The following is a 10721-nucleotide window of genomic DNA, read 5'->3' as shown; positions in this document are numbered from 1 at the left end:
CTAATATGCAACGCAAGTTCGCCAAGTGCTCTTGGATGACTTGTTCAATTCATTTAATTTTTTTTATTTAAAAAAAAAAAAAACAATGTCACAACTAAGCATTGAACTTTTTCAAGTACTTAGTTTTACTTGTGAAATACCTAATTTCAGTTTTAAAATACTTGATTTGGTAAATGAGATACTCAGAATGAGTATTAAAATACTGGATATTAGAATATGCAACGCAAGTTCACCAAGTGCTCTTATTTCCATCCAAGATCCATTTAGATGACTTGTTCATTTCATTTAATTATTTTTTTATTTTTAAAAAAACAAATTCGCAACTAAGCATTGAACTTTTTCAATTACTTAGTTTTACTTGCGAAATATCTATTTCAGTTTTAAAATACTTGATTTGATAATTGAGATACTCATAAAAGTTAATAAAATACTGGATATTCTAGTAGGCAATGTAAGTTCACTAAGTGCTCGCATTTTCATCCAAGATGCATTTGGATGACATGTACATTTCATTTAAATATTTTTTTATTTTTAAAAGAAAAACAAATTCACAACTAAACATTGAACTTTTTCAATTACTTAGTTTTACTTGCGAAATATCTATTTCAGTTTTAAAATACTTGATTTGATAATTGAGATACTCATAAAAGTTAATAAAATACTGGATATTCTAGTAGGCAATGTAAGTTCACTAACTGCTCGCATTTCCATCCAAGATGCATTTGGATGACATGTACATTTCATTTAAATATTTTTTTATTTTTAAAAGAAAAACAAATTCACAACTAAACATTGAACTTTTTGAAGTACTTAGTTTTACTTGCGAAATACCTAATTTCAATTTTAAAATACTTGATTTGGTAAATAAAATACTCAGAATGAGTATTAAAATACTGGATATTAGAATATACAACGTAAGTTCACCAAATGCTCGTATTTCCATCCAAGATGCATTTGGATGATATGTTCATTTCATTTAATTATTTTTTTATTGTTAAAAAAAACAAATTTGTAACTAAGCATTAAACATTTTCAAGTACTTAGTTTTACTTGCGAAACATCTAATTTAAAATACTTGATTTGGTAAATGAGATACTCAGAATGGGTATTAAAATACTGGATATTCGAATATGCAACGTAAGTTCACCAAGTGTTGGTCTTTCTTTGGAAGATGCATTTGGACGACATATTCTTCTCATGTGATATCTTTTTTGTAAAAAAAAAATTCAAATTCTCAACTAAGCATGAAACTTTTAAAGTACTTAGTTTATTTGATAAATACCTAATTTCAGTTTCAAAATACTTGATTTCATAAATGAGATACTCAGAATAGGTAATAAAATAATGAATATTTCTAATATGCATTATGATGCAATTTCAATGCAATTGAAATTTTAACAAATACATTGTTCATCACTCTCTATGAAATAAAAATAACAATTTATTTCGGTATACAAAGAAAGAACTTACTTTTACTCCGGGACAAGTATGCTACTATATTTTTTTTAAAAGTAAGTGCTTATTTTGATATACAAACAACTTACTCTTACTTCACGATCAGTAATGAACTGTGTTCATTTCTATAAATGACATGAATAAGTATTCTAATGAATCTTAGTTGGAAAAACCAATCATGACTGAATTTACGTTGCATATTCGAATTTTCAGTATTCTATCACATATTATGAGTATCACATTTACCAAATCATGTATTTTAAATTAAAATTAGGTATTTCGCAAGTAAAAGTAAGTACTTCAAAATGTTCCATGCTTAGTGATCGAGCAAAACTTTCATTGTAAAATTCTTAGTAAAAATTAATAATATTCAAACTCGAAATAATCGCAAGTGCACGATGTCAAGTAATAATATAGTGTACAAGAGTACGAGTATCGTTCCTCTAAGGACTGTATTTCTCAATTATTATTCTCAGTTATTCAATTTTTAGCAGTGATACTTCAGATGATTGTTTACTACTACGATTATTAAATAAAAACTCAATGAAATGGTTCAAGGATTAAATGATGAAATAAATAAAGCTAGAATGATTGATTAAAGTTCAATGAGAAATGACTTTGTTGAGAATCTCGGTTCACCTACCCCTCGCTAATCTTCTTAATTCGTTCGACAATGATCTATGCTTTCGACGAGATTTCTTATCCAGGGTGAATTGCATGTTGTTTTATTAAATCCTCTAGCTTTCGACCTACTGGACTATGACTATCGACATGTATCCGACTTCATATTTATATGTAAATTGTAAATCAATGAATTATGCTACTCGTTCCTATCACGGGCTATTATCTCGAAGAACATTGTCCGAAAATCTTCAAATCTTCGCTCCAAGCTTTTTTTCTCTTTCAAAGCCTTGTGGCTGTTAAAAAGTCCTTGAACATGTTATCCAAATGCATCATGGATGGAAATGCAAGCCGTTGGTGAACTTACGTTGCATATTCGAATATCCAGTATTTTAATACTCATTACGAGTATCTCATTTACCAAATAAAGTATTTTAAAACTGAAATTAGGTATTTTGCAAGTAAAACTAAGTACTTGAAAAAGTTCAATGCTTAGTTGCGAATTTGTTTTTTTAACAATAAAAAATTAATTAAGTGAAATGAACATGTCATCCAAATGTATCTTGGATAGAAATGCGAGCACTTGATGAACTTACGTTGCATATTCGAATATCCAGTATTTTAGTACCCATTCTGAGTATCTCATTTACCAAATCAAGTATTTTAAAATTGAAATTAGGTATTTCGCAAATAAAAGTAAGTACTTCAAAATGTTCTATGCTTGGTTGCGAATTTGTTTTTTTTTAAATAAAGAAAATAATTAAATGAAATGAACATGTCATCCAAATGCATCTCGGATGGAAATGAAAGCACTTGGTGAACTTACGTTGCATATTCGAATATTCAGTATTTTAAAACTCATTCTGAGTATTTCATTTATAAAATCAATTATTTTAAAATTGAAATTAGATATTTCGCAAATAAAACTAAGTACTTGAAAAAGTTCAGTGCTTAGTTATGAATTTGTTTTCTTTTTAAATAAAAAAACAATTAAATGAAACGAACAAGTCATCCAAATGGATCTTTGATGGAAATACGAGCACTTGGTGAACTTACGTTGCATATTCGAATATCCAATATTTTAATACCCATTCTGAGTATCTCATTTACCAAATCAAGTATTTTAAAATTGAAATTAAGTATTTAGCAAATAAAAGTAAGTACTTCCAAATGTTCTATGCTTAGTTGCGAATTTGTTTTTTTTTTTAATAAAAAATAATTAAATGAAATGAACAAGTCATCCAAATGCATTTTGGATGGACATGTGAGCACTTAGTGAACTTACGTTACATATTCGAATATCCAGTATTTTAATACTCATTCTGAGTATTTCATTTACCAAGTCAAGTATTTTAAAATTGAAATTAGGTATTTCGCAAATAAAACTAATTGCTTGAAAACGTTCAATGCTTAGTTACTAATTTGTTTTTTTAACAATAAAAAAATAATAAAATGAAATGAACATGTCATCCAAATGCATCTTGCATGGAAATGCGAGCATTTGGTGAACTTACGTTGCCTATTCTTTTTTTTTTTTGAAAAGTACGTTGCATATTCTAATATCCTGTATTTTAATATTTATTCTGAGTATCTCATTTACCAAATCAAGTATTTTAAAACTGAAATTAGGTATTTCGTAAGTAAAACTAAGTACTTGAAAAAGTTCAATGCTTAGTTGCAAATTTGTTTTTTTAAAAATAAAAAAAATTAAATGAAATGAACAAGTCTTCCAAATGGATCTTCGATGGAAATACGAGCACTTGGTGAATTTGCGTTGCATATTCGAATATCCAGTATTTTAATTCTCATTCTGAGTATCTCATTTACCAAATCAAGTATTTTAAAATTGAAATTAGATATTTCGCAAGTAAAACTAATTACTTGAAAAAGTTCAATGCTTAGTTGCGAATTTGTTTTTTTTTTTTTAAAAAATAATTAAATGAAATGAACATGTCATCCAAATGGATCTTGGATGGAAATACGAACACTTGGTGAACTTTCGTTACATATTCGAATATCCAGTGTTTTAATACATATTTTGAGTATGTTATTTACTGAATCAAGTATTTTAAAATTGAAATTGAGTATTTCGCAAGTAAAACTAAGTATTTCAAAGAGTTCAATGCTTAGTTGTGAATTTTTTTTAAAATAAAAAATATTTAATTCAATGTACATGTCATCCAAATGCATCGGGAATGATGAGTGGAAAGAGAATAGACCAACAAAAATTGGGATTTATATACTTTTTTATTAATTTAAAAGGGTAAAAAAGTAAAAATGCTTGAAACATGTAGTAAAAACTAAGTTGTCACTTGTCAGGTATTAAAATACAAAAAAAAATTGATAGGTACCGAATCTTAAAAAAATGATTGACAGATATATTTTTCTACAAATTACCATAAATTTATAAATAAATAGTAAACAAAAAAAATATTCTAGGAATATACTTTCTAGTGTAAGATTTGAAGTAAATGGGTTGGAGATGAATGTTATATTTGGTGCATAAACTGCACTATTTTGGTGCATAAACTGCACCAAAATATATTTATAGGTTGGAGATGGCCTTAGGTTTTGAATTTTTTATGTTAGAGTAGGTCTCTTGTGAGACGGTCTCACGAATTTTTATCTGTGAGACAGGTCAACCCTACCGATATTCACAATAAAAAAGTATATTTTTATGAATGACCCAAATAAGAGATTTGTCATTTATATTATTGTTATAATATATATTTTGTAAAAGAAAAGAGAATATCAAGTATATTTATAAATACTAGAACCTAAACTCGAATATTGAAGAAATCTAAGGTCTAAATTGAAAAATTATTGAAGGTGTAAATGATATTTCTTCGTCGCTGCATCTTCTTCCTGGATAAATGGTGTCGAGTTTCTTACCCTCTGTGAATCAAACATAGGAGATGGAAAAGCAATACAAATCCATCATAATCAAGCAACGATCCCCAGATTCCAGAGTTTTCTACATCTACCTCAACAACCCTTCACGCGGCAACGCCCTCTCCTCCGATTTCTTCACCGAGTTCCCCGACGCCGTAGCCTCACTGGATCAAAACCCGGATGTAGCCGTGATCATTCTCTCGGGATCCGGGAAACACTTCTGCTCCGGAATCGAACTTGAGACCCTGAACTCAAAAACCGATTCATCCGAGTCCACGGGCCCCGGACACGCGGCGGAGAAGCTCCGACGGGAGATAAAGGTGATGCAACGCGCTGTTAACGCGATTGAGGAGTGCAGGAAGCCTGTGATTGCTTTGATCCACGGGGCGTGCCTTGGGGGAGGAGTTGATATAGCCGCCGCCTGTGATATCAGGTACTGTATGCAAAGCACCTTTTTTTCGGTGAAGGAGGTGGATATGGCTCTAGCGGCGGATCTGGGGTCCTTGCAGAGGCTTCCCAGAATTGTTGGGTTCGGCAACGCCATGGAACTTGCATTGACGGGTCGGAGGTTCACGGGTTTGGAGGCCAAGGAGTTGGGATTGGTGACTCGGGTTTTCGGTACAAAGCAAGATATAGACCAGGGAGTTGAATCCATTGCTGAGGGTTAGTTTTTTCTTTCTTGTTTCTCTGCAGTTTTCTTGATTTTGTAGTGTGTTATACTTCTATATTAGGCCATCAAGATGAATGTCATTGTTTACCGGCTAATTCAGCATCATTATTCATTACACGGGGAAATTGTGTTGGAACCTATTGAAAATTTAAGATGGCCAAAGACATCGCTCGTTGGTATAATGTATAATACACACCATAACATCAACATGTTTAAATAATTGTACACTGCTCAGGGTTTTCTGAGACATAGGTCTTTAGTTGGAGCTACGCAGGGCCCGTGGTAGGCTTTTATTTTTAAAAGAAAAAACGTGGTTCGGGCATCTCGACTCAGGAAGCTCGCATATTCTGCTGTATTGGCTTTTATTATAAGTTTCAATGTCTATAAGGTGGTGCTGATCTTGAAAGTTTCAATTGAACTTGAGGTGACATTCATTGTTGAAAACGGAATTGTGAAACTCCGAATTACCAGCAATATGCTATTATACGCGATAACTGATTTTTATGGGAACTGCTGAAAAGGATTGAATATTGATCTCCATGACTGTAGGCAAGCATTCATGAAACACATAACTCAAGTCCTATTTGAAATGGGCTAGATGATTGTTGACTTTTGTTGGGTGTATCGGTGTTGCCGACAAAGGGGTTCATCTCCTTGCTCTTTGCTTCTAATATTTCTCTAAAATGTCATGTGATGACTTGACATCTAACCTTCAAAAGTTCACGGAGTTTACTTGAACTGGCTCTATGATTTATTTTTTATATATTTTCGCATTAATAATTAATAGTCATGTGATGATTTGTCTGGCTGAGGATCCCACAGCCATCTTTCTGTTGCTTCGACTTACTGAGTATGCTTGAAGCTTTATATACTAGAGAAAATTGATAAAGTACCTTGAAATCAATGCTGCTTAATTGCAAGATCTCTCACGCCATGATTGCAGTGAATAGTCATCAGGCATCACTGAGATAAGGTCTTATGTTGTGTTATGTTGGAGGAAATAATTAACCATTCTTTCTGATAGAGACGTGATCTTTTGTTATCTCATCCCCCTTAAAAAACCGAGAGAAACTTGTGCAGCAAGATTTCTTGATACTCGTATAACTCGAACGATTCCCGATTTGCGCAAAGGAAAAGTTTTGTCTGATTTTGCTTATAGATTGGCCTTTACCCCCATCTTGTTTTTCTCATTTTACAGCATCCATTCTGAGTCTTAATGATCAGTCCAGTTATTTGACTTTTGGTTTAATAAGTAGTGGTGGCTCAAGTGTTTTGTGAAGTTGTACAACATGGTTTATACGTTTGATTTTTCATATTGATAGAAATCGCCGCAAAGTCTCCTATTGCCGTGGTTGGGACGAAGAGAGTGTTGCTACAGAGCAGGGATCTGACAGTAGATCAAGCTCTGGACTATGTCGCGACATGGAACGCTGCCGCGCTTCAATCTAAAGATGTAGGAGAAGCAATTGCAGCTCATGTACACAAGAGAAAACCTGTATTTGCCAAACTTTGAAATGAATATCGGGAATGCAAAATGCTGGTATCGCCCCACGAGGCTGTTCTTCTGTATGTCAGAAGTCTGGATGTCTCCTTGGGCATAGAACATGAGTCTTATCGCCATAACTAGATCGAGCAATAATTGTATGCAATGTGATTACATGTTATAAAAGGTCAAGATTTAGGTTGTCTATGTCATAAGGCACATGTATGTCATTGGAATAGTAATTTTATATATGTATTTTATGTAAATGTGTATCTTGAAAATATGAGGACATCTTGATTTATCCATTAAACGTCAAATCATCAAATCGACGTTTTGGTATGATGATACAACCAAGTTCTCAAATTACATGTATATATCTCATTAATTTTTGTAATTATGATAATGTTACTGATATAATATAAATCAAATTAATTATAAAAAATGTACAATCATACAACGCGTGCGTCGAAATAGAATTTTTTTTTTTTTCAAAAGTTGCACGCACACCACCTAAGGTAGGGGCATGTGTGTGTGAAGCAATTAAATAAAAATGTCCTTTTGGTTCGTTTTACCACAAGCCCAATACGTAGAAGCCCAATCCAGAGGATCGATCCCCTGGAAGCGACCACACCCAATCGGGTCTCCACTCCGTCTTATCTGTAGACTACTGCAGATGCACGCTGACGTTTACTTTCCCCTCTCTCACTAACCGTAAAAACACACGCGAACACGCACACATGGCAGCGGAGCCGCCACCGCCGCCGCTGGATGTCCTAGTTTCTGCCACCCCTCCGACCACCACTTCTGCCGCCATGTCGCCAGATGTAAATCCATTGGACCACCATCCCAGCACCGCCAATGAGCCAACCGGCCCCAAGGTCCCAAATAACCCCTCCAAGCGGCAGCGCCGCCCCAGCGTCCGCCTGGGCGAGATAGGCGGAGACCCACCTTTAGATTTCCACCGCCGCCGCCCCGCCAAAGCCTGGAGATTTCACAAAGACCCATCCTTCGCGGCCAAAACTTCAAAAACCCGCCCCTTGACAAACCTCGTCAACGGCGGCGACCTGAATTTCCAAGATTTCCCAGGGCCCTCCGAGGATTCTGTCGACTTCACGTACCGCAAGCCGAAAAGCAATAAGCCGACCAAAAGGGTTCGCACCAATTGGAATAAATTCGACTCGATCACCATTGCCAATGGTGGTGGCAGAGAGGGAGCAATAATTGAGACCTCAAATGCTTTTCAAGAAGAAACTTACCACAACGAGAATAACGAAGAGTTGGGAGATTTCGAGATGAAGGGGTCGGAGAGTCCTTTGTTAAAAGATCAGAGTCCAGTAGATTCGGCGGAGAACATGGGAATCCAATACTGGGATCACCAGAGGAGAGGCGGCGGAGTTCGAGTTTCGGAGAGCAATGGAGTAGTTCACGAAGAGGTTAACTCACCGGAGCACCAACATAATGAAGGGAATTTAGGGGTCCGAGAGTGGTTAATTGGACTGGGATTGGGGAGATATGCGCCAGTATTCGAAATACACGAGGTGGATGACGAGGTTTTACCAATGTTAACGTTAGAGGATCTCAAAGATATGGGGATCAATGCCGTAGGTTCCCGGAGGAAAATATACTCCGCAGTACTCAAACTGCGGAAACTGCGGAAATGATTTTGGCTATGTGATCTTATGTTTGCTTTAACTTTGTTCGTTTTTGTTTCTTGATTTAGCAACCAAAACAATAATGGTATATGTTTGTTTTGTTAACGTACTTCTGCTTGTAGATTTGTTTACTCTGGGTTCATATGTATTGCTAGATGTTTGTGAAATATGTGCAGCAGCATCTGCAAAGGAGTTGGGACAGAGAGGAAAATTGTGACTTTTCAAGTATATGAATCGATGGAGGAATTTAACTGGGTTTGAGGCTTATGGAAACTAACGAGTTGATAAAGATTCCATCTAATTGTGTGTGAGTACTGAGTAGTAATTGTCCAGTTGAGATTTATGTCACCAATAATGGTGGCAGTCTCAAATACCATCATGAAAGTGATAATATTGGTTTACATCTCTAAGAACAATTTCTCCGTGTATGAACGATGGTATGAACTTAAACGTTGCATGGCAATCGGAGCGTATTTGTAGGTTCTTGATTATCGAATCGGACTTTCTGGTGGCATTCTGGTAAGAGCAAAGGCTAAAGCTATTCTTTCACTGTGTAGCCACAAGAGGCGGCCCTTTTCATCCTCTTTCACATCAAGCAAAATAACGCCATGATCAGGAGCATAACCTCCTCTCTTGCATCTAACGTTCTACCATTCAAGCATTCCGTGAATCAGTTTTGTCTTCATGTGAATCATCTCCAACTGCAGAATAGTGTACTATCCCCTGGCTCTCAATCCAGCTGAGTCCGGGTTCTTTCTTTATTAGCTTCTTCTTCACGTCTTTCCTTACCAGAGCAACAAGATTCCATCTTTTTGCAGTGGCGTATATGTTTGACAGTGGCACATAGCTTATTGATCTTGTGGTTCCAGCTGGGAAAATTGATAAATTGGACTTATAAATTTGTATTTTTGTTTTTGGTCCTATATCTTTGATACATTTTATTTATGTCCGACATCTTTCCATTATTTAGATATTTGGTCTTTTTTACCCAATTTTCCCACAGATGCTCAAGTGACATTTTTATTGATCACATGTAAACTTTGAATCGTAGGTGATATCTCGAGAAGTACGTGGGTCATTCTATAACTCAAAGTCGGGATAAGAGTCAGCTCGGGTACTATCCTCGGAACTGCAAAATCAGGAAAAATAATCAAACCAGCATATGTTCGAGCGAGCTCGGGCTCTTAGCCTAGCTTGGGCAGTGTAACAAGATTTATTAAGATTAGTGGTCCTGTTCACAGCCTCACACCATGATCATCTACACGGAGACTTCAGTAGATGTGTCGTTTCTAAGTCCACAGTATGGGATACCATACTTCGGAATCATGGTCCTGTCACTCAACGCACGTTATGATGATGTGACTAAACTAGAGGCAATTTGGGTTTAAAATATCTTGCCATGAGTAGCAACTGGACACTGAAAACTAGGTAATCATTATTTATATCTCTACAAATACACATGTTTTATTAGTGGTAAAGTATTCATTTCACTTATTATTTCCATAAGCATTCAATATACATTCTATGTAATATATTTTCCTTTACAAACAAACACTTAATTGACTTGAGCGTCGGAGTGGTCACGGGGGAAAATCTCCCGGTGCTCCACTAACGTTCTTTGCTATTTGAAGTGTGCTAACTCTTCAGCCCGAGTACTCTCCAGTGTGCCCAAGAAAAAATTCACCCGACCCGATATAATCGCCCACGAAGCTCAAGCCGATTTACCTGGTCGATATCATTGATGTAGTCTGTGGGAAGTCAGATCTAAGACGTAGATATGGTTTCCAAGCGAAAATCAGTTCGAATGGAGGATTCTAGAAGGTAGTCCTTAGACTCAGAGGTTCCCTAAGTGAATCTACCCCCTCAGCAAACTTTTACAATCAATCCAGAACAACTGACCCAGTTGATAGTAGTGGTTGTGCAGAAATCCGTTGCAAAAAAGTTACCT

At 35.4% G+C, this 10721-nt stretch overlaps 1 protein-coding gene across 1 annotated transcript; it reads left to right on the top strand.

Annotated features, from left to right (window-relative positions):
• Nucleotides 1-4937: 4937 nt before the first annotated feature.
• On the top strand, nt 4938-7460 carry LOC142520918 (delta(3,5)-Delta(2,4)-dienoyl-CoA isomerase, peroxisomal). The gene is made up of 2 exons (XM_075624074.1): nt 4938-5631; nt 6961-7460. The coding sequence occupies exons 1-2, from the start codon at nt 4992-4994 to the stop codon at nt 7149-7151; spliced, it is 831 nt and encodes a 276-aa protein (XP_075480189.1). The 5' UTR covers nt 4938-4991; the 3' UTR covers nt 7152-7460.
• Nucleotides 7461-10721: the final 3261 nt, after the last annotated feature.

The sequence above is a fragment of the Primulina tabacum genome, chromosome 12 (assembly GCF_025594145.1).
Source record: "Primulina tabacum isolate GXHZ01 chromosome 12, ASM2559414v2, whole genome shotgun sequence".
Taxonomy (NCBI): domain Eukaryota; kingdom Viridiplantae; phylum Streptophyta; class Magnoliopsida; order Lamiales; family Gesneriaceae; genus Primulina; species Primulina tabacum.
The sequence above is the reverse complement of the archived record's forward strand: the minus strand, read 5'-3'. Positions and strand labels throughout refer to the sequence as shown.

Coding starts and splice junctions, on each gene's coding strand:
- LOC142520918 (XM_075624074.1), top strand. CDS start 4,992: ATGGAAAAGCAATACAAATCCATCATAATCAAGCAACGATCCCCAGAT. Junction 5,632..6,960: donor AGTTGAATCCATTGCTGAGG/GTTAGTTTTTTC, acceptor TCATATTGATAG/AAATCGCCGCAAAGTCTCCT.